This window comes from Pongo abelii, chromosome 12 (genome assembly GCF_028885655.2).
Source record: "Pongo abelii isolate AG06213 chromosome 12, NHGRI_mPonAbe1-v2.0_pri, whole genome shotgun sequence".
NCBI lineage: Eukaryota > Metazoa > Chordata > Mammalia > Primates > Hominidae > Pongo > Pongo abelii.
In genome coordinates, this window is record NC_071997.2 from 45710842 (window position 1) to 45735412 (window position 24571).

General features: G+C 46.4%; 1 protein-coding gene across 2 annotated transcripts in view; it reads left to right on the forward strand.

The window, feature by feature from the left end:
• Nucleotides 1–5142: 5142 nt before the first annotated feature.
• Nucleotides 5143–24571, forward strand: part of REEP1 (receptor accessory protein 1) — a 123649-nt gene continuing 104220 nt past the window's right edge. Inside the window, exon 1 of one of the 2 annotated variants that reach the window (XM_024242258.2) lies at nt 5143–5350. In XM_024242258.2, the coding sequence (XP_024098026.2) occupies nt 5319–5350 (32 nt within the window). In that variant the 5' untranslated portion in view covers nt 5143–5318. The remainder of the gene's footprint in view (nt 5351–24571) is intronic. The other variant, XM_054547956.2, reaches the window with a different exon arrangement.

Sequence of the window (24571 nt, forward strand, 5' to 3'; positions counted from 1 at the left end):
GTTACTATGGTTTTGTCTTTTCTAGAATTTCATAAAAATGAAATTATATAGTATGAGTCTTTTGTATCTGGCTTCTTATACTTAGCATAATGCTTTTGAGATTCATCCATGTTGTTGCAAGCATATGTAGTTAATTTCTTTTTTAGTGCTGAGTAGTAAATATTCCATTGTATGGATATACCACAATTTGTACTAGTTGATGAAAATCTGGGTTATTTCCAGTTTGGGGCCATTATGAATAAAGCTGCTATGGACAAGTCTGTGTGGACATGTTTTCATTTTTCTTGGGTGAATATCTAAAGAATCGAATTTCTAAGTCATATGTAAGTATATATGTAATTATAAAAGAAACTGGGCTGGGCATGGTGGCTCACACCTGTAATCTCAGCACTTTGGGAGGCTGAGGTGGGTGGATCACCTGAGGTTAGGAGTTCGAGACCAGCCTGGCCAACATGGTGAAGCCCCATCTCTACTAAAATATATTAATTAGCTGGGTGTGGTGGTACATGCCTGTAATCCCAGCTACTCAGGAGGCTGAGGCAGGAGGGTCGCTTGAACCTGGGAGGCAGAGGTTGTGGTGAGCCGAGATCGTGCCACTGCATTCCAGCCTGGGGAACAGAGCAAGACTCCATCTCAAAAAAAAAAAAAAAAAAAAAAGAAACCGTCAGACCAGTTTCTAGGGTTTCTAAGGTTGGAGCATGGGAGAATCATTCACCAAAAAAAGTAGAGAGTTCTTCCCAGAAGAAAGGGGAAGGGTGTGAGGCAAAAGTAATTTCCACTTTTTTTGAAATATAGAAAACCATTTTTCAAAGTAGTATCATTTTACTTTCCCACCAGCAGCATATGAGAGTTCCAGTTGCTCCATATCCTTGCCAGAACATGAAATGATCAGTCTTTTTCATTGTAGCCATTCTTAAATGTGTGCAGTAATATCTTCTTGTGATTTCAATTTGTATTTCCCTAATTAATGATTAATGATGTTGAACATTTTTTTCATGTACTTTTTGTTTTTCCATTTGTATTTTTTCTTTGGTGAAATGTCTGTTCAAATATTATATAATTTAAGGTATTTATTTGCTTATTGCATTATTTCTGTCATTTCATGGTCTGTTTCTATTGGTTGATTTTTCAACCTGCTTACAAGTCATGTTCTTTGCATGCCTGATAATTTTTGTTTGTATGTTGGACATTTTATCTTATTGGGTGTTGGGTTTTGTTGTTGTTTGTTTGTTTTGTAACTAATTTTGGACTTTTTTTTCTCTGAGCACAGTTAAGTTACTTGAGATCAGTTTGATCCTTTTGAAGATTGCTTTTAAGTTTTGTTAAGGCAGGACCAGATAAGTGTTTATTTTAGGGCTAATTTAGCCTCCCCCTGCAATAAGATGATACCCTTCTGTGGACTCTGGCCAATGCTTTGTGTATAAAAGGTCTCTGTTTTGGCTGGTATGAAGACAAATTACTTCCAGCCTTGTGTGAGCTCCAGGAATTGTTTGGCATACTGCTTTCTGGTAGTTCTTCCCATGGCCTCATAGAATTTCACCCATGCATGCTTAGGACAGTATTCAGCTAATGACCTGAAGTGACTGCTCTGCAGATCTCTGCAGCTCTCTCTCTAATCATCTCCCTCCACTCTTATATTCTGCTTCACAAATTCTAGCCACTTTGGCTTCTCTGTCTCCTGTGTTCTGTGAAATTTCTGGCCTCTGTTTGGGTTCCCCATCCCTACAGTGATGCCTAGAAACTGCTTTGAGACAGTAAGCTCGGACGTAAGACTCACTTCATTTGTTTCTCTTCTCTTAGTTATCACAGTCCTGTGCTGTCTGTTGTTCAATGCTTAAAAACAACTGCTTCTTGCCGGGCGCAGTGGCTCACGCCTATAATCCCAGCACTTTGGGAGTCCGAGGAGGGTGGATCACGAGGTCAGGAGATCGAGACCATCCTGACTAACACGGTGAAACCCCGTCTCATCTCTACTAAAAATACAAAAAATTAGCTGGACATACTGGTGGCTACCTGTAGTCCTAGCTACTGGGGAGGCTGAGGCAGGAGAATGGCGTGAACCTAGGAGGCGGAGCCTGCAGTGAGCCGAGATCACACCACTGCACTCCAGCCTGGGCGACAGAGTGAGACTCCATCTCAAACAAACAAGTAAACAAAAACATTTGCTTCTTTTTTTGGATCCTGTTTTTCTAGTTGTTTGCAGTGGGAGGACAATTCCCACGGCAGCCAATGCTTCATAGATGAAAGTGGAATTCTCTTTTTTCTATTTTCAACTTTAAAAATCCCAAGGGAGATTGTTGGCCCAGTTTCTGTTTGGTGATCACCCATAAGCCAATCAAGGTAGTGAGGACATATAAGAAAATCACAGTTTCTAAGGTTGGAGTATGGGGAGACTCATTCCCCAGTGAAAAACAGAGAGCTCTTCCCAGAAGAAAGGGGAAGGGTACAGGGTAAAAACAGATGAGAGACATCTATTATCAAAGCAGTTCTTATGAAAAAGAACTTGAAGTCAAGCAACTGATAGAGCTGTAAGAGTTCCATTGTCTAGAAGGTGGAGTCCATTCCCTGGCCTCATGTTTTCCAGGGCCAAGGACAAACAAAAGGAGGTCCAGGATAGAGAGATACAATAAGTGTAACAGTTACACTGAAAGAGACAGAATGCAGTAAAAAAGCAACTTTCTTTCTTTCTTCTTTTCCCTCCTCTACTCATCCAAGTCCGCTCTGTGGACAAGTTCTTTCTCATCCCTTGTGAGAAATATGGGTTGGTCTCCCTAGTTTTCTGGTCCTCTTCAGCTAACAAAAAGACCTCAAGATATTTTAACCCCATGAATAGTTTCATTTTGGTAATTAAAATGCTCAGTCCTGTGCAACAGTCAAATCTGAGAATTCCACTTATAGGGAGTAGGGAACAAGCATGTGGTCACCTTCTCCTTTATTTTCCCACCAACAGGGTCTCTTTGAACCACAGTAGTCCATCCCTCCGCTGCTCCCCCTGCAAGATGGGTAACAGCCTTTCTGACCCAGGGAGTATAGGTGAGGGGTATGGATGGAGGGGAAGGGAGGTCTCAGAAAGGTCCTCTGTGCTGGGTGCTGTCCTGATCTAGCTTTGGTGTTCTCTTTGCCTAGTAAGTATGGAAAACTTTTCCCTGTGGAGAATTGTTTTACCCATATAACCTTACCTTGAGTGAGATATGGTGGGGCCAGACACAGATCAAGAGAGAGAAGCTAGAAAGAGTTTTAGAGCTTTTTATATCCACAGTTTCCTGGAGAGATCACAGCACACAATGCAGGGCCACTCAGGGCCAGGGTCTGTCACAGAGAGAGGGAGAGAGGGGAATTGTGGACAAACATCTTTATCATGGTTTCTGAGGGAAGGAAAGAGTGAAATAAGGCAAGCAGATATAGGATAGGCTAATTTGGATAATTTCAGCGGGTTCTGAAGTACAGGGGCTGTAACTAGTTGTTTGGTGCCTAACCCTGGGCAGGTGTATAGTGTCCCACGTGTGAGAGCCTGCTAATGGAAGTGGTTGGGGGTATGGGGTTAATAGACTGCTGGAGAAGGGGAACTGACCAGCCTCCAGCCTGAGCCTCAAAACTGGGTCAAGGCAGCATGAAAAATCTGCTACATTACAGCTATTTTATGGGTTCTTTGGAGACCTGAGATATGAGAGCATGTCTCATCTGCAGTCCCTTTGTTGTCCGTGAAGTCTTTCTTCTGCCTATATCAGGCACACGCACGCACAGATTCTGCTACATCTGAGGGTACTAAGCTGTCTCCTGCGCTTCTCACATCTGACACTGAATTATACATGACACCATCATCAGCAAAGGACAGGGCGCTGAGAGCACCACGCAGAACCTAAGCTATTGGAGGGTGGGAAAAGCAGCAGCAGAGCCGAGGAGTAGAGGACAAAGCGTTTCCAGTGTAACAGAATAATGTACTATGCGGCCGGGACTAGGGTGAGCAGAGTGAGGCGCTCAGTGAGGGTGAAACATTTAAGAGGTGCCATAAAATTCAGCAATTAAAATACATAATAGGTGGCTCACTCCTGTAATCCCAGCACTTTGGGAAGCCAAGGCGGGCGGATTACGAGGTCAGGAGTTTGAGACCAGCCTGGCCAACATAGTGAAACCCCGTCTCTACTAAAAATACAAAAATTAGCTGGGCGTGGTGGCACACTCCTGTAATCCCAGCTACTCATGAGGCTGAGGCAGAAGAATCGCTTGAACCCGGGAGGCGGAGCTTGCAGTGAGCCGAGATCGCGCCACTGCACCCCAGAGCGAGACTCCGTCTCATAAAAAAAAACCAAAAAAAAAAAAAAACCCATAATATTTAATACGGTATTTTGAAAAATACGTAAAAACATTTATATAGGGTGCACAAGTTCCCTTTTGCCTAAGACTTCAACGTGGCTCAGCGGGGCACTGGTGCTATGCAGTCGCAGCTTCTAGTCTCCTCCTAGGGCCCGGAGCAGCCCCCAAGGAAAGGCCTTCCCTAGGAAGAAGTAGCCCTTCAGCCCAGCCTAGAAGAAGGAGCTGAATCAAACCAAGGCAGGACGATGAGGCGTGGCGTGTACGGACAGGGAAGAAGAAACAGCAAATATTTGAGTCCAAGATGCCTGGAGGGAAAAGAGCTAGAGGACTATTTGGGGGAATGGTCTTGGCAACACGGTTCTAGGCAGGTACCACGATCATATAGGGACTCTGTAGAATTTTAAGTAGGGAGGCAAGCGCCCAGGTTTGTTTCTTATGCAGAAAGTGCTGAGCAAGGGACAGGCTGAAGAGGTTAGGTCTGGATCCAGGTAAACCCTTTATGAGGCTAACGCACTAGCTGAATGAGGGATGACAGCATCCCACCTAGACAGGTGCAGACAGATTCCCGAGGTCCAGGTTCGGACTTTAATTTCTCCGCTGGAACGCTGAGGGTGGGGCGGCACCCGGGTCCCTTGCCCTGCAAACGGGGCCGCCGCAGGGTTCCTTTGGCGGGGCCGGTGCCCCGGGGAGCGCGCAGGACGCGCCCGCCTTCAGCCGGGGGCCGGGGCGAGCGGGGCGGGGCGGGCCTGCGGGTGCCCTGACCGGCTCACCGCCCAATCGCTGCGGGCCCGCCGAGCCCCGGGGGGCTGGGGCCGCCGCCGCCGCCAGAACGTGCCGCGGCTGCGCCAACACGCGAACGCCGGGCAGGGCGGCGGGCGCGCTCAGTCTGGCGGCGGCTGCCGTGAGCTGACGGACGTACCGGGAACGCCGCAGCAGCCCGCGCCGCCCGCAGCCTAGCCGAGCCGAGCCGCGCCGCCCGGGCCTCCCCCGCCCGCCTGCCCGCCATGGTGTCATGGATCATCTCCAGGCTGGTGGTGTAAGTGGCCTTCTCCCCCGCGCCCCTCCGTCCGCTCCCTCCCCGCCCCCGGCCCCGGGCTGCGCGCGCCCCTACAGCGCCCGGCCCCAGTGGCTCGGGCTATTAATACCCGGCGCAGCTAAATTTAGCAGGTACAGTAGCCGCCGAGGACGCCTGCGGGCGGACGGGCGGCGCAGGACGCGGCTGCTGCCCAGGAGGCAGCCGGCGCCGGCGGCCGCTTGCTGGGGGCTGGGCCGGGACGGCGAGAGCTGGGGCGCTCGGGGGTTCCGCGGGGGCTGCGTCTCGCCGCGCGCCGGCCGCTTTGTTCCCCAGCTCGGTCGATTTGCAGAGGCCCCGAATGGGCGCGCCGCGGACACGCGTCTCTCTCCTTTGGGAGAAATGTGCGGTCGCCCGGCGCCGCGCCCCGCCGCTCCAGCTTTTGTCAGGTGGAAAGGACAGCGCAGACGAACCAGGGGCGCTGCCTGGAGGGTCAGCGCGGAACGGGTGGAGAGGCAGAGGCGGGGCTCCCAGTGGGGTTGGAAAAATCCTCCTTTTTAGGTGTCTACATCGACAGCGGCAAAGGCAGGTGGGACATGGGAAGACGCATGTGAATCTTGGAGTAAACGCCTGGAGCCCCCGGCTCCGACTCCTTTTGCAGGGGATTGAGAGACAGGGGCAGGTACCTCCAGGAGTGCACGGGAAATTTTCAAGTGACAGCCACCCGCATGGTGGCGATGACACCTCCCAGGCCTTGCCGGAGAGCGCAGAGTCATCTGGGGTGAGGTCTGTGTAAAGTCATTGGGGGTGGGCGTAGGGGCCGATTTTCTCTTTCAAGCCCCAGGACCCGTAGGCGTTTGAAGAGCTTCCCCGGTGGATTTATTCTCCTTTGGAGATAGACGTGGCTGTTCCAAGTCCCTGTTCTTCCCTAACCATCCTGGCCTGAGTCAGAACGGATTTGCCACCTGCTGTAGCTAGCAGGGGCTGAAATGGGTGTGGGGAGTCTAAGGCGGGGAGGAGGGTGGCAGGCACCTCGGGCTTTTTCTTTGTTTGAGAACGCGGGGCTCTGGACCCCAGTGATTCTGCACCATCACTCCCCACGTTTCGAAACACCACCCATCTCCCTTCCCTTCTTTACTGATTTTCCCTTCCGAAGTGGATCTCAGCATTGTCTCCCGCCACCATTCAGGGCTTTCCTCCCAAAGCCAGTGTCTGTGCCTCTCAGCCCCCAAGTCATTCCGTGAAGGCCTCTCCACAGCTGTTCCTGACTGCGGGGGGTTTGCGCTGCACCTTGAGGTGGCATGTTAAATATTTAGAAGATTTCTGCCGGCAGAGCCGACATGAATAATACAGGGAAGTGGCTGACACGCCTTGCCCTGCCTCATGCCTGACCAACACTGTCTTGCCTTCAGGGTGGTGTTTCCTCTCTGGGATCGATATTGCCACTGGCTTCTGGGAAGCCCTCACAGGGTGGGGCTGGAGAGTTGAGCTGGCCTGGCTGGTGGGCTCTCTGTAGGTCCTGCTGGGTTGGGAGTGAGGGCATCTGGTCCTGGGTCATGTGACTATCATTAGTTTTATTAGCACCTCCCTCACCCCTGTCCTTTTTTTTTTTTTTTTTTTCTGAGACTGAGTCTTGCTCTGTCGCCCAGGCTGGAGAGTGCAGTGGCACAGTCTCGGCTCACTGACGCCTCCGCCTGGGTTCAAGCGATTCTCCTGCCTCAGCCTCCCGAGTAGCTGGGATTACAAGCGCCCGCCACCACGCCCAGCTAATTTTTGTATTTTTAGTAGAAACGGGGTTTCACCATGTTGGCCAGCCTAGTCTTGAACTCCTGACCTAGTGATCCGCCCGCTTCGGCCTCCCAAAGTTCTGGGATTACAGGCGAGAGCTACCGCGCCAGGCCCCTCCCCCTTTTTTACAATGGGCAACTGATGGGGGTGGAGAGGAGAGGCATGTATTTGGGAGGTGTCTCAGGGATGTGCTGTTGCTTTCTAAAACAACCACACTCCCTAGAACCGAGACTTCAGAGAATTTAAATGAACAGCATTCTGTGGCCCAAGGAGAGTTGATGGGATTTGGGATTGTTGCTTCCACTATCAAGTCCCAAAGGTCAGGGATACCACTTATCCCCCAGTCCCTAATTCCCTGTAGAAACCCAGCATAAGCATATTGATTATGAGTTATGAACATCATTTTTAATAAGCAATACCTGTTCCATGAAGACAATATTTGTTAATTACAGGAAAATTAGAAAAACTGAAAATCATCCACATTTCCACCACACAGAGATAACTAATAATAATGATGGAGGGCATATTCTTCAAGAAATTTTCCTGTGTGCATATATGTACATATATTTGTAATTCAAGGATATTATTGATTCAGCTCAATATTCTACACTCCACATACCTTGAGGAACTTCTTATCAAGGGGAGGAATACTGTGTTTGGAGTCAGAACACCCATGGTTCAAATCCCAGTTTTGCCTCTTGCCAGAAGATCCCAGTTCACAACTCAGATCAGAGCAGATGCTAGTCCACAGCTAGTTAACCTCATGTTGCTGTTTTAAAGACTTCCATGACACTTGATATATAAATTGCCAAGCACCACGGAGAGCACTAAATCAATGATGAGTCCCTCCTTCTGTCCTCCCCGGGAACCCTATGAGAGGGGCTCTCAGACTTAATTTACTCCTGTGGTTTTCCAGCTGGGTTCCCTGAGGGCCACCCAGCCTGAGCAGATGGGCTCTGGCCTCCTCATCCCTGATTCAACCCAAGCAGTTCCTTTTTTGTTTGTCTTATATATTGGGGTTCTAGATAAAATACAATTCAGAAAAATCTATGTGTTTTACTGCTAATAAAAACAACTGATCTAGTCCTCCCCCTCATCTGTAAAACTGCAGAGGAAATATGCCTTGCTCAGGGACACAAGATGAGCTGGTAAAGAAAACAGGCTCTGGATTTTTAGTCCAGTCCAGTGCTTTTTCCACCTTCACTCCCCACTGAGAAAAATTGATCTCTTTCAAGCTCCCTAGACCTCTGGTATGGGAACATCCTATGGTTTTATCCACGAGTCACGTTTTGTGTAAGCAATCTTTTCATGGTTTTGTAAGCCTCTGTCACATCAAAGAACATGTAAGGAAGACCTATCACTGTGTTCTGAGGATAGAGAGGGAGTGTCTTCCTGTCTTTGTGTGGTCCGGACCATCCGACCAGAGGTATCACGACAAGCTGATGGCCTCCAGGGACAGCCAGCCAGTGCTCGTGGTTGTCTCTGCTGCTACTGGCCGTGAGCATTTTGAAGAAAGCAATTGTGGCTTGTTTCCCTTTACAACCCCTTTTCCCCTGCCATGGGTCTTTCACAAAGTACCTGGCACCTGAATGCACTGAGTAAAGGTTGGTTGTGTTGAAGGAAATCCCAGGCCCTGGGGACAAGCAGAGTGGCTGGCTAGTGCTGTCCCCTGGGGACGGAGGTCAGCAGGCATCAAGACAGGCTTGTGCCCACGGGCAAGGCTCTTAGAGTGAGGACCAGTTTGAGATGCTTATTTCTTGCCAGCTCTCTTTCTCCTAACTTCCTTGGTTCAGCCTGTAAAGAATTAAGGAAGAGATACTCAGTGCAATAGCACTCAGAACCTGGTTGATACCTTCATGGGACACAGGGGCTTATTTAGGACTTCTCTGCTTGCCTCCTTTCATTTTCTTTACACACAACTCAAGGCCTAGGCATGAATGAATTTCAAACTGGGGAGAGCATGTTTTTATGCACCCTTTTGGAGGGGGGATACCAATGTTGTTCTGTGACTTCTTGGAAGAATATGCCATTTTGAAGCATTATTCTAAGGAGCAGGTATTGCCTCATTGTCTTGGCCAAGGCCCAGAATGTTGGCTGAACGGATCAAGAGCTTCTCACGCCTTATGGGATTAGTAGACTAAAACCCCAGCTCACTACATGGGGAAAAGAGAGTTCTAAGTCCACAGAATTTTCTGAATAACTAATGCCTGTGCAGAAAACATTTTATTTCCACATTGCACATTTTAAAAAATACTAGTTTTTAGAAAATGCAGTGTGATGATCAAGACAGAGTCTTAGTTTGATGGCTGAAGATCTGGCTAAGTTCCAGGACTGGGATTTGGAGCATGAAGTCTGTCCTGGGTCAGGGATGTGAAAATGGATGGGGCTGGGAGGAATGTGGATTGTCCTCAAGATATTCCCCAACTGTTGCAAAACAAATGGAAAAAAAAGAAAAGATCATAAATCCTTAAATATAAGCTAGCCTTTCTTTGGGGCCTGCTTTTAAAATGTGGCATGCAGGAAACTGATTCAGTTAATGGAGGGTTCCAGTTGGTTGAGGATTGGTTTCCTGGCACCGTGCTGTAGTACACTGTGGGAGCTGGGTAGATGTTTCGGTTGAATTGTGAAGGGAAAGATGTTAGGCTAGCAGGCAGCAGACATGGGTTCTAGTCCCAGTGCTGGTCTGACTCACTGTCACAGTCCTAAGGGCAACTCCCACCCACCTGGGCCAGCTCCCTGTCTAAGAGACAGGTTTTTGGCCACAGTCACCTTGCAGGTCCTAAGAGCTCCAAGAGTCAGTGTTCCTCTAGGTCCCTTCCTTCCCCAGCTGGCCTGTATGCATCACGTTTATTTATAAACAGGAGGAGTATCCTCAAGGAAGTGAAAAATACCAGCTTGGATTTCTCCGCTGTTGAGCTGCCCTGTTTCTTTGTTTGCTAATCCTGTCTGCCTGCTGAGAAGTAGCTTTCATGCACTTCTTCCCACTGTGTCTTATTTGAGGTTAGCTGACAAGTGAGGGTCTCACCTAGTTATTACTGGGTCAGTCTCCCCGCTTCCTTCTGAAGCCCGCTTTTTTTTCCTTCTGAAGCCCCTTCTGAAGCTATCTTTTTTGGAGGGTGTATTATGTCGGGGGAGGAGGAGCCCTGGGGAGAATGAGGGAAGCGGGGAGTCAGGTCCTCTTTGGCCACTTAGTGAGGCTGCTGTTTTGTGTAAGTATGAGTGCATGTGAGTGAACGTGTGTGTGTGTGTGTGTGTGTGTGTGTGTGTGTTTCCAGGAAAGTTAGGGAGGCTAGGGAAAGGAGAGACATGGCAGTGCAGCAGCCATAGCACGTGGCACCTTTGGAATTTTACTGCCAGGGATGAGCCACACACATGCCCAGCTGGTTACCAGAATTCTTAGTCTGGGGGAGTTTTTCCAACCCCCAACAAGAAGTAAGGGAGGGGTGCACTTGGGCACTATGGATGTTTTCCTCTCGATTCTGGGCCTTGGGAAGGGAATTGGGATTCTTGAGGAACTGGAAGTTGGATCATTATATTCAGAGTATTTATTCTGAATTTTCAGATCTCATCTGTCTTTATACAGAAGCACATTATTTTCACTTTGGGTTTTTTAAGTCACACTGGGGCTTCCCTAGGAATACAGGGAGAAAGGAAATATAGATCAAGGACCAACTATTTGGCACACAGTAGGGATTTCAGAAGGAATCTTGAAAGGTAATTTGGTATAGGTCTTCAAGCATGCGTGGGTACCCAGACCAGGATGGCAAGTGAGGTTCATCTCTTATGATTAATGTGAGGCTGCCTAGGACACTGTCTTGAGGAGCAAGAAGCTGAGTTAGGCTCAGTGGGGAAGGAGTCCCAAGAGTGCTTTATTCAGGGAAGATGGCAATGGGGCACATGTGTTGTTTCAGTATTTGCTCTTCCACACTTAGCTCATTCCTGATCAGAAAAGGTCTGCCCCATTGTCAGATTTACTAGATTAGTAAACAGAGAGCATCTGTTATTTGAGTTAACATCTCCTCCTGACATCGCATCTCTCCCTCTCCCCGTGGCCTTGTCAGTCACCTGGCAGTTCTAGGACAAAGGTGCCTCCTGTTGCCACTGTAGGGAGCTGTCCAGCCTAGAGGCTGTCTTGCCCTGCTTCTCTTTCCTCTTAGGACTGCCATGCATAGCTATACTACATTCCCCGCCCCCCCACCTTTCTTTTTTCCTTTCACTGATCACAGCTCAGTTAAAGTCTGCCTTAGGCATTCTCCTGCATGCTTATGTGTGTATATCCTTTCCCCCTCTTTGTAGGAGACTCTGGATAGTACTTTGGGCTGCAAAACTAGTTTTCCATTCCCTTCTGGCAACATGCTCCATCCTGCCTCCCTCCACTCAGCCACAGAAGTCAGCATGTGACCCAGACCTAGATATGCATTTTCCTGGGCACGGACATTGGTCCAGAGGTGGGCAGGTGACCCAAACTGAGATCCTTCCCCAGCGTTTTTTGATTTGGAGCTGAGGGAGAATAGCCTTGACTATGGGGCCCAGAGTTGGAAAAATATGAAGTTAGGGCTGAGGCATCTAAAGCCCCTGGCATACATGGAGAAAGTCCATAAGCAAAAGTGAAGAATACAGCAAAGCAAAAATAAATGGAGATGAGACTTGGGTGAGAGAAAGAGGCTGGCACAAGAAAGTCTTGGTTCTGGTTGTTCGGGCCCCAGTTCCTGCAGCTGCTTTTTTGATGCCATGAGCTGTCCCATATCCTAGAATGAAAACTTTAAATGACGCTTATAACCAATTAAATATTTGTTGTTAGGATGGACTGGGGTATGCTGCAGGAACAACTCCCAAATCCTAGTGGCTCAAGAAAACAAAGGTTTATTTCTTGCTTTCTGCTGCCTGTTCACTGTGGGTTGGCAGAGGTACTGTGCTCATCGCATTCACTCAGAGTCCCAGGCTGACTGGATTTCCTTTGTCTTATCATTATAAGACATCAAGATTCTGGCTGGGCACGGTGGCTCAATGTGTAATCCCAGCACTTTGGGAGGCAGAGGTGGACAGATCACTTGAGCCCAGGAGTTTGAGACCAGTCTGGGCAACATGGCAAAACCCCATCTCTACAAAAAAATACAAAAATTAGCTGGGCATGGTGGTGTGCACCTGTGGTCCCAGCTACTTGGAGGATGAGGTGGGAGGATCACTTGAGCCTGGCAGCTGGAAGTTGCAGTGAGCCGAGATCACGCCACTGCACTGAGCCTGAGCAACAGAGTGAGACCCTGTCTCAAAAAACACACACACACACACCAGGATTCACTGTGGTAGGGAGAGAAAAAGAGAGAGTCACATACTGGCTCATAAGTACCTGCACCTGGAGATGATAGCACGCCATTTCTGCTCACATATCATTGGCCAAACCTGAATTCAAGTGGGTGGGGAATTACACTCCTCACTAAAGAACAGCCCTGATGATCATGATATATGTTGAATGAATGACTCCTAACCAGCTTTGCAAACCTAGAAATGTCCTTGGCATAATATGGTATTGTGCAACTGGGAGAATCCTGACATACTCCTTCAATCTCTACACTAGAAATACCTCTCTCACTTCCCTTTTAGTCCGTTTATTCTGTTTGTGAGTCAAGAAAGGAGGTCTTAAGTCTGAGGAGAAATTAGCAATTACAAAGAACTGATGCCATTCCATAGCTAAAGCCTTGGAAGGTGCCCTCTGGCTTTCACTACACTCTCCATATGTGTTTCTACCTTTCTCCACGAAGCCTCCCTTAGGTCCCCTAACCAAGAAAGATTTCTGTCCTCTGGGGCCCCAGAGTGGCATTGTCACTTTGTTCCTGGTGCTGTGGTGGTCTCTGCATTGATATCCCCTTACAGACCACATCTGCTTCATCTCCCTCACAGTTTCTCATATGCAGTAGGTGCCCAGCAAGTGCGTGTTGGATGGTGAATGAGTCAGGACCTCAATCCTCAGAGTGTGATCTGTGCACCAGCAGCACTGGCATTACTGGAGTAGTTAGGAATGCAGAGTCCCAGGCCTAGTGAATCTGCATTTTAACAAGATCTCCATAAAGCCTGAGAAGGGCTGACTCAGGAGACAGGGTGCCATCATGTCCCCTGTGAATTGAAAAGAGATGGACTTGCCTGAGATTCTCATTATTGGCTGTGGACCTGGGACCTGGGATTTAATCACAGGCCACCATTTGTGCTAGACTGTCATTCATGCTTTCTGGTTCTTAGAGGTTCTGACCCCAAGTTTTTATGATGAGTTCTAAATAGCATACCTGGACTCTGTCAACCCAGTGCCCAACCAAGAACCTTTTGATATGGACAGGGGGCAGGTAAGTACTGGGTAGAAGAGGGCAGTTCCCTGGCAAAGGCCCCACCCTCAAGCCTGGAAACTGTGGCCCTAAATGAGAACAGTTATCCCTGTTTTCCTGCCCAAATGTTGCTTTTTCCAAAACCACTCTGGCCTGCCACACCCTGCATCCTGTATCCATAAAAACCCCAGACTCTACTGGCAGAGAAGCAGAGTGGCGTGGCAGAGGAGAGAAGAGAAGCATCTGAATGTTGAGAGGAGTTCAGCCAGGGATGGCCGCACTCCAGGGGAAGATTATCTTCCCACTGTCTGTATCCCCTTTCCAGCTCCCCATCTCGCTGGGAGCCACCTCCATCACTCAATAAAATCTCCGCATTCACCATCCTTCAAGTCTGTGTGACCTGATTCTTCCAGGATGCCGGATTCTTCTTGGAACCCGGGTACCAAGAGGGCAGGGTGTAAAAGACTGTCACCTTGACTCTCCACTGAGCTGGTTAACAGCCATCTGTGGACAGCAGCTGCTAAAACAGCATTAATTGTAGCACACCCCTAGACGCTGCCATGGGACCAGAGCCCAAAAATGCTCACCCCAGCCCTGGCACCTGCTCACCTGCATGCTTCCCTTCCTGCAAGGGGTTTGAGCACTGCAGGCCGAGTAAGCAAGCCACATCCCTGTCACAAGTCCCACAGAGGGGTCAAGGGAGCCCTCCTGTCTCACTTTCTTTTTTCTTTTTTCTTTTTTTTCTTGTTTAAGACGGAGTCTTACTCTGTTGCCAGGCTGGCGTGCAGTGGCACCATCTTGGCTCACTGCAATCTCCACCTCCCGGGTTCAAGCAATTCCCCTGTCTCAGTCTCCTGAGTAGCTGGGACTACAGGCGCCCGCCACCACACCCAGCTAATTTTTTGTATTTTAGTAGAGATGGGGTTTCACCATGTTGGCCAGAATGGTCTCGATCTACTGACCTCTTGATTCCTCACCTTGGCCTCCCAAAGTGCTGGGATTACAGGCATGAGCCACTGGGCTTGGCCTCCTGTCTTACTTTCACAGGTGGGCTGCCTAATTGTGATCAGTGTAAAATTTAGTCTTGTCACAACTGGGGCATAGACTGCCAAACCTATGCCTGTCAGACAGAATATTGGGCTGAGTGGGTCACGCTGCTCAGAGGAGAGGGAATACAACCCACCTTGAGAAAGAGGCTAGTGAGCCTGGCCAGCTGATGCTGGAGATTCATGTTGGATTTCCAAGAACATGCAAGGACTTTTTCTCATGAGCACATAAGGTTGAGAACCACGAGTCCACACGTGCCCCTCCTGAGGGAGTTGCAGGATCCAGCACGATCTGTGCACACTTCAGGCTGTGTGTTGTGGAATCCAGGCTCTCAGCAAGTTCTCCCTAGCTCTGCCTTCAAAATACTCGCCTGTCTACCCATGACTCCCACCTCCACCACTGCCACCCTGCTCCAACCAAATACTGTTGCTCTCCTGGACCATTGAAAACCCTCCTGACTGTTTTCTCTGCTTCTATTCCTGTCCCTCCAGTGATCTCATTAAAATGTAAGATAGGGCCGGGCACGGTGGCTCACGCCTGTAATCCCAGCACTTTGGGAGGCCGAGGCGGGCGGATCATGAGATCAGGAGATCGAGACCATCCTGGCTAACACGGTCTCCCCATCTGCACTAAAAATACAAAAAATTAGCCTGCTGTGGAGGCGGGCGCCTGTAGTCCTAGCTACTCAGGAGGCTGAGGCAGGAGAATGGCATGAACCTGGAAGGCAGAGCTTGTAGTGAGCCTAGGTCGTGACACTGCACTCCAGACTGGGCAACAGCGAGGCCCCGTCTCCAAAAAAAAAAAAAGTAAGATAGGCCATCTTTCCCCTGCTATTTAAAAACTGCTCCATCTCACTAAGAGTAAAACTCAAACTCCTTACCATTGTCAACAACACTCAACAAGGTCTGGTTCCTGCCCACGCTCTGACCTTACCTTGCAGTGGCCTCCCCTCTCTCACTCAGCTCCAGCCTCCTCACTATTCTTAGAAGGTGGCAAGCTTGTCCCATCCAGCAGACTTTGCACATACATATATTAATAATATATATTATTTCTATAATAGAGCTACCAGTTAGAGACCTTAGAATAAGTCTTTTTTAAAATGAAAAAAGAAATAAAGCAAAGAATTGAAAATATAAGAAAACAGCATATCCTGGGGGAGGGAAATAGGCCCATGTGGAAAAGAAGCACTTCTGGAAGTAAAAAATAAAGTGTTGACATTAAAAATCCAATGAATAGGTTAAAACAGTGAAGGATTGAATGCCAAGAAGGTGGTGTTTTTCACACTGCATCTTAGAGCGAGAAGGAGTCTTAGTAATGTTGTGCCCTTGTTCGACAGGCAAGGAAGATGGGGACCCACAGAGATAGGTGATCTGTCAAAATCACTAGCCTCATTGGCTAGGCCAAGACTTAAGGCCAGGTGTCCACGTTCTGACAATGTTTTAATGTGGAAAAGAAAGTAAGCTTGTTTTATATGGTTAGAGAATTGGACTAGAACCAGTGGGTGGCTAGAAGATAAATTTTTGGCTAGTTGGAAGGAAAAGGTTTCCAGTACTTGGCACTGGACAGCACTGGGCTGCCTTGTGAGGCAGGGAGCTCCTGGCTTCCAACCTTAAAACTGTCCAACCCTAAAACTTTATGATTTTTTTTTTTTTGAGACGGAGTTTTGCTCTTGTTGCCCAGGCTTGAGTGCAATGGCATGATCTTGGCTCACTGCAACCTCCACCTCCCGGGTTCAGGCAATTCTCCTCCCTCAGCCTCCTGAGTAGCTGGGATTACAGGCATGCACCACCATGCCTGGCTAATTTTGTATTTTTAGTAGAAATGGGGTTTCACCATTTTGGTCAGGCTGGTCTTGAACTCCTGACCTCAGGTGATCTGCCCGCCTTGGCACCCCAAAATGCTGGGATTACAGGCATGAGCCACCATGCTTATGATTTGAATCTTTTTCCTTATACTGGTTAAGGAAGAGAGAGAGAAGAGGTATTAAAAATATTTCCTTTTTCAGTGATTGGACTTCTATCCTTGCTCAAGACTGATTGATTGATTCATAGCTTGGTCGATTTATTCATTGATGTACTGCTCAGTTTTTTGACCATTTGATGCATGCCAGCCACCAGGGATATAAAGATGAATAAGTTCTGATTCCATCTTTGAGAAGTTTATGAGGTCACATAGCTAGTCACTGGGAAATTGGGACTTGAATTCAAGTGTCCCTCTGCCTGCCCAGTGCTGTTTCCATTGGGTGGATATTTTGTGGGTGTGTGTGAATGACGTGTGGGCTTTGGTTGGAAATTGTAGGGATAAGCCCTTTCAGCAGGGGAAGTGGTACATCTTACATATGAAGGAATTAAACCACTGCTTTGTCTTCCTACCGGGGGGACACTGTAGCATCCAATGTTGGAAAGAGAAGGCAGAGGACAGGGTGTGCTAAGTGGAAAACAATCTGAGACGAAGAGGTGGATGAAGTCAAGCATCCTTTCCCACTGTATTAGTCTATGATTGCTGCTGTAACAGGTAACCATGAATTTAGTGGTTTAAAACAACAGAGGTTTATTCTCTTGCAGTTCTGGAAGTCAGAAGTCTGAAATGACTCTTTTGGGGCTAAAATCAAGATGTTGGCAAGGCTGGTTCCTTGTGGAAGTTCCAGGGGACACTCCATTCCTTGCTTCTTCCAGCTTCTGGTGGCTGCTGGCATTCCTCATGGCTGCATTACTCTAGTCTCTGCTTCTGTGATCACACTGTCTTCTGTTCTGCCGTTACATCTTCCTCTTAGGACACTTGTGATTACATTTAATCACATTTAATCACAAATCAAATAGGGCCCACTTGAATAATCCAGGATAATCTCCCCATCTCAAAATCCTTAATTTAATTCTACCTGCTAAGTCCCTTTTGCCTTATAAGGTAACATTCACGGGTTTTAGGAATTAGGACCTGGATATCTTTGCAGGCCATTACTCAGCTGACCACACCCAAGATCACAGGCCTTACTGCCTCCAGGCTGAGGGGAGTTCATCTAAGAACAACCTAAAGAAAGGGGAAACACACAAGGGAACACTTTGATGTTCTAACGTCTTTATCTTTTTTAAAATTTTTTTTTAAAAGACAGGATCTCACTCTGTTGCCCAGGTTGGAGTACAGTGGTGAGATCACAGCTCACTTCAGCCTTGAATTCCTGTCTTCCAGCAATCCTCTTACCTCAGCCTCCCAAGTTGCTGGGATTATATGCACCTGGCTTCTAACATCTTATTTTGTCTCCGTTTCTGGGCTCTCCTTGATTTGCAAAAAGTAATTAATGAGTCAATAGAAAAGACTATTTATAAAGAAAAGGTCGTTAGGGGATAATGGATAATAGTACAGTGAACCCTCATTTACTCATTACCAGTTTAAGAACTAGAACACTACCTTTATTGTATGAATTTACCATAATGTACTTATCAACCAAACTCTTGATGAATGTTTAGGTTGTTCTAGATTTTTCTTTTGCACTCTCTCAGAAAGAGCTCTGCAGTGAGCATTCTTGTGTGTTTCCTGATATACCTTTGCACAGGTTTTGTTAGGGTTAGTCTGGCTGAGGCAGAGGATAGTTGCATCTTCTACTTGACAAATAACATAAATTAAGTTTCCATAGAAAAGGGGGCCTATCCTGGGGCTTTTTATCCTGTGTCATTGATCACTTTGACTGACCCTGCACCAACACCACACTGTTGTAATTACATGGCGTGATGAAAATTCTTGATGTCCGGCTTGGCAAGTGCTCCACTGAAGGGATGGGTTGCCCCTCCACACCTGTGGGTGTTTCTCGTTAGGTGGAATGAGAGACTTGGAAAAGAAAAACACACAGAGACAAAGTATAGAGAAAGAAATAAGGGGTCCCAGGGGACCAGCGTTCAGCATATGGAGGATCCTGCCAGCCTCTGAGTTCCCTTAGTATTTATTGATCATTCTTGGGTGTTCCTCGGAGAGGGGGATGTGTCAGGGTCATAGGATAATAGTGGAGAGAAGGTCAGCAGATAAACACGTGAACAAAAGTCTGTGCATCATAGACAAGGTAAAGAATTAAGTGCTGTGCTTTAGATATGCATACACATAAACATCTCAATGCCTTACAGAGCAGTATTGCTGCCCTCATGTCCTACCTCCAGCCCCAAGGCGGTTTCTCCCTATCTCAGTAGATGGAACATACAATCGGGTTTTATACCGAGACATTCCATTGCCCAGGGACGGGCAGGAGACAGATGCCTTCCTCTTGTCTCAACTGCAAAGAGGCGTTCCTTCCTCTTATACTAATCCTCCTCAGCACAGACCCTTCACGGGTGTCGGGCTGGGGGACGGTCAGGTCTTTCCCTTCCCACGAGGCCATATTTCAGACTATCACATGGGGAGAAACCTTGGACAATACCTGGCTTTCCTAGGCAGAGGTCCCTGCGGCCTTCCGCAGTGTTTGTGTCTCTGGGTACTTGAGATTAGGGAGTGGTGATGACTCTTAGCATCTGTTTAACAAAGCACATCTTGCACAGCCCTTAATGCATTTAACCCTGAGTTGACACAGCACATGTTTCAGAGAGCACGGGGTTGGGGGTAAGATTATGGATTAACAGCATCTCAAGGCAGAAGAATTTTTCTTAGTACAAAACAAAATGGAGTCTCCTATGTCTACTTATTTCTACACAGACACAGTAACAATCTGATCTCTCTTTCTTTTCCCCACACTCCACCATTTGTTCTTCATAAACTATTCTCCAAACCCATTTTCTTTCAGCAGTGGGTGGGATTCCGTTTGCACCGTGTCTTTACCATCACTTGATACTCTCACACTTAGAATTTTTGCCAGTCTGATGGGTACCAAGTGGAATCTCTTTATGGATTTAATTTGCATTTTCTGAACACTCATGAGACTGAGCATCTTTTCATATGTTTATTGGCCATTCATGTTCTCTCTTCTGTGAAGCTCCTGCTCAAGTCTTGCCAGTTTTTCTCTTGTCCTTATCTTATTGATTTGTAGGAGTTCTTTAACTCTTCTGGATGCTAAACTTCTGTCATTTATGTGTTACAAATGTCTGCTCTCAGTCTGTGATTTATTTTATCATCTTTTTTATAGTCTACATTGATAAACAGAAGTTCTTAATATTAATGCAATAGACGGCATGTTTTTTCGCTTATAGTTTTTGCTTTTTGTGTCCTAGGAAAATAAAATTGTGAAATTATTCTTCCATATTGCTCCTAGCAGTTTTCTAGTTTTTCTGTTCACATTTAATTTCTTACTCTATCTTGAGTTGATTTTTATATATGATGTGAAGCAGCAGTCTAATTTTTTTTCTTTTTTTCTTTTTTCTTCCATGAAAAGCCAGTTTTCCTGGCTCTATTTATTCAAAAGTTCATGCCTTCTCTTCAGACCTGCAATGCCCAGCCCTGTCATAAAGTGAGTTTCTATAATGTGCAGGCCTGTTTCTGGGCCCTTCATTCTGTACCATTGAATAGTTCGTCTGCCTGCCATAGTGCCACACTGTGTTAGTACCAGAACTTTATGAAAAGTCTTGATGTCTGGCGTGGCAAGTTCCCCACCTTGTTCTCCTTCAAGAGTGCCTTAGTGCAGTGGTCCCCAGCCTTTTTGGCACCAGGGACTAGTTTCATAGAAGACAGTTTTTCCATGGATGGGGGTTGGGGGGCAGTTTTAGGATGAAACTGTTCCACCTCAGATCATCAGGCATTAGTTAGATCCTCATAAGGAGCTGTGTAACCTAGGTCTCTCGCATGCGCAATTCACAATAGGATTCGTGCTCCTATGAGAACCTAATGCGGCTGCTGATCTGACGGGAGGCGGAGTTCAGGTGGTAACGCTGCTGCTCACCTCCTGCTGTGCAGCCAGGTTCCTAACAGACCACAGACCAGTCTCCGTCCCTGTCTGCAGCCCAGGGGTTGGGGGCCCTGCCTAAGTGCTTTCTTCTCCCATAATACATGTTTAGAATTAGCTTAGAGTTACGTATTATAGCACATACACAAACACACAAATCTGTTGTCATTTTTATTGGACTAGCATTGAATGTACGAAACAATAGAATATTGATATTCTTTATTTGTTTTTAATTTTTGGAGACAGAGTCTGGCTCTGTTGCCAAGGCTGGAGTGCAGTGGCACAATCATGGCACACTGCAGTCTTGACCTCTTGGGTGCAAGAGGTTCTCCTGCCCTGGCTCAGCCTCCCAAGTAGCTGGGACCACAGGTGTACGCCACTGTGCCTGCCTAATTTTTGAATTTTATATAGAGACATTGTCTCACTGTGTTCTCACTCTTTTGCCCATGCTAGTCTTGAACTCCTGACCTTAAGCAATTCTCCCACCTCTGCCTAGCCTCCAGGTGTGAGGCCTTTTACTTTTTTAGAGACAGCATCTCACTCTGTTGCCCAGGCTGAAGTGCAGTGGGGAAGTGTAATGCAGCCTCAGACTCCTGGACAATGTGCTGAAAACCTGTCTCTACCAAAATAAATACAAAAATTAGCAAGGCATGGTGGCGCACACCTGTGGTCCCAGCTACTCAGGAGGCTGAGGTGGAAGGATTGCTTAAACTCAGAAAGTCAAGGCTGCAGTGAGCTGTGATGGTGCCACTGCATTCCAGCCTGGGTGACAGAGCAAGACTCTGTCAAAAAAACAATTTTTTATTTTTAGAGATAGGTTCTGTCTCTGTTGCCCAGGCTGGTCTTGAACTCCTGGCCTCAAGCAGTCCCCCCACCTCGGCCTCCCAAAGTGCTGGGGTTACCGACGTGAGCCACCATGCCTGGCTAATATTGATGTTCTTAATATGTTTGTTGCACTCCATATATATGGTATCTACCTTTATGTATTTGGGTCTTTAATGACTTTCGATAAAATTTTATAACTTTGCTATAAATGTCATATACATCATTTGTTAGATTTATTCCCAGGTATTTGATATTTGTTGATGCCAGTGTATTTAGTATCTTAATAAAATTTCATCTTCCAACTGTTGGAAGAATACAACCTTGCTTACCTGTAGATTCTTTTTGGTTTTCCAGATAAATAGTCATGTCATTTGAGAACAGTGCGGCGTTGTGCCTTTCTGGTCGTTATTCTTTTTTATTTCACCATTTTGCCCTGGTTTGGATTCCCAGTACATGATGACTAAAATTGGTGAGGCAACACTCTTGTCTTGTTCCCGACTTAAAAAGGAATGCTTCAACATTTTCCCATAAAGTATCATGCTTGCTGTGTAGGGTTTTTGGAAATATATTTTGTCACTCTCAAGCGATAGTTTGCTAAGAGTTTTCATAATGAATGATATTATATTTTATCTAATGCTTTCATTGAGACAATGTGATTTCTTTTTGGTCTTTAGTCTAAGTGGTAAATCGCATTAATTAATTTTACCATTAAACCAAACTTGCCATTACCATTATACCAAAATTGGGATAAACCCAATTAGTTCATAAAGTTGTTTTTTCTTTTTTCTAGTTAAAATGATCCTGGAGGCGATTTGCTAATATTTAGGTTTTTTTTTTAAGCTATGTTTGTTAGTGGTATTGGCTATGTTATTTTTGTATGGTTTTGGTATCAAGATTGTGCTAGCCTCATAAACTAAGTTGGGGGTGTCTCATCTTTTTCTGTACTCTGAGATAGTGTGTGTAATATTGGATGTCTTTCTTAAATGGTTAGTAGAATTTGCCAGTAAACTCCTCAGAGCCAGGGGCTTTTTCAACAGGAAGATTTTAAACTACTGATTCAATTTATTTAATAGGTTTATTTGATCTTTTTGGATCAATATTATTTTAGGACTTAATTCATTTCTGTAATTTTTCGAATTTATTTACAGTTAACAATATTGCTTCTGCACCCTATTCCTTCTCCCCTCTTCTTCTAGCACTCTCATTAGACATGTGTTAGATGTTCCTACTCTGTCTTTCAAGTCTCTTCATTTTGGCCGGGTGCGGTGTCTCACACCTGTAATTCCAGCACTTCTTTGGGAGGCCAGGGTGGGCAGATCACTTGAGGTCAGGAGTTTGAGACCAGCCTGATCAACATGGCAAAACCCCATCTCTACAAAATACAAAAATTAGCCGGACTTGGTGGCGGGCGCCTGTAATCCCAGCTACTCAGGAGGCTGAGGCAGGAGAATCTCTTGAACCCAGGAGGTGGAGGTTGCAGTGAGCCAAGATCGTGCCATTGCACTCCAGCCTGGGCAACAAGAGTGGAACTGTCTCAAAAAGTCTCTTCGTCTCTTATTTCTGATTTATTTTTCTGTCACTGCTGCATTATGAATAATTGTGTGCACATCTGTCTCCGCAGCCATGTCTAATCAGCTGCTAAACATATCCGTTGATTTACAATTTTTTAATTATTAGATTCTAGAAATTCTATTTAGTTCTGTTGCAAAACTGGCCATATTTTATGATGTCTGTTCCTTCTACATATTTTAAATTCCTTTTTATTCCTTTAAACATATTAAACATGTTTATGTTATGTTTGGAGTCTGATAATTCTAGCATCTAAACTATTTTTCAGGGGCAATTTAGATCTCTTTTTTTCTGGTGGCTCCTAATCAAGGTGCGTTATGTGTCTTGTAATTTTTTCTTTTTTTTCACCGTGAGCTTGTATTCCTTGGAATTTCATCTGTAGGAGTTCTTTAGCCCTGGGTCAAAGGTGAATTCCTCCAGGGAATATTTGCATTTGCTTCGGTTAGGTGTCTAGGGACACTACCAGTATTGGACTACTGAAAAGTAATTTCTTGAGATTTTAAAATTTTGACCAGGTTGGTAGTGTAAATTTGGGCTGCAAACTTATGTGAGGATGAGGTTAGTGGTTACAAGTTTTCAGGGGAAATACAGTTTCCTCTTCACCTACTGCTATGACTAGAGAATGGGTGTTTTTACTTTAACCTTTAGTGATTGCAGCAGGCTTCTCTCTCTTCACCCTTTTACTGATGATGTAGTGCTTTGGGGTCTGAATTAGTTTCCTAGTGCTGCTGGCACACAGTGCCACAAACTGAGTGGCTTAAACTGACAAAAATTTATTCTTTCACAGTTCTGCAGACTAGAAGTCTGAAATCAGGGTGTACCATGCTCTCTCTGAAGGCTGTAGAGAAGAATCTGTTCCCTGCCTTTCTCTTAGCTTCTGGAGGTTGTCAGCAAGCCTCGCCCTTCTTTGGCTTGTAAATGCGTCACTTTAATCTCTTCCTCCATTGTCACATGGTGTTCTCCCTGTGTCTGTCTCTTTTCCTCTTTTATAAGGACACTAGTCATATGGGATTGGGGGCCACCCTAACCTAATGACCTCACCTTAGCTTGGTTGTATCTGCAAAGATCCTTTTCTTTTTCTTTTCTTCTTTTTTTTCCCTTCTTTTCTTCTTTGGCAGAGTCTCACTCTGTTGCCCAGGCTGGAGTGCAGTGGCGCGATCTTGGCTCACTGCAACCATTGCCTCCTAGGTTCAAGTGATTCTCATGCCTCAGCCTCCCAAGTAGCTGGAACCACAGGTGCACACCACCATGCCCAGCTAATTTTTGTATTTTTAGTAGAGACGGGGTTTTGCCATGTTAGTCAGGCTGGTCTCGAATTCCTGGCCTCAAGTGATCTGTCCATCTCGGCCTCCCAACGTGCTTGGGAGTATAGGCGTGAGCCACCGTGCCTGGCCAAGACCCTATTTTTAAGTAAGATCACATTCACAAGTATTGGGGTTTAGGACTTCAACATATCTTTTTGAGCAACAATTTAATGCATACCACGGACCAAGCTTTATAGAAGGATGCCCTGGGTCAGTGTTACTCAAAATGTGGTCTGGGGACCATCCAATTACCTCACCTAGGAGTTTAATAGAACTGTAAATTCTCAGCCTCTCCCTCTCCAGACCTACTGAATGAGAATACCTGAGGTTAGGGCCCAGGAATCTGTGTGTTAATACACTCTCCAGGCTATCTTATGCAGGCTGAAGTTTAAGAAGCATTGCCCTAGACTATGTCTCCTGTACTTGACACTGTCAAGACCTGTAATTTGAAATTCAGTGCTTCAGTTAGCAAGTGCCCTTAATTTACCTTTCTGGGGCTCCACTTTTACTTTGCTTTTGGCCTCTAAAGCATTTTACACTGATA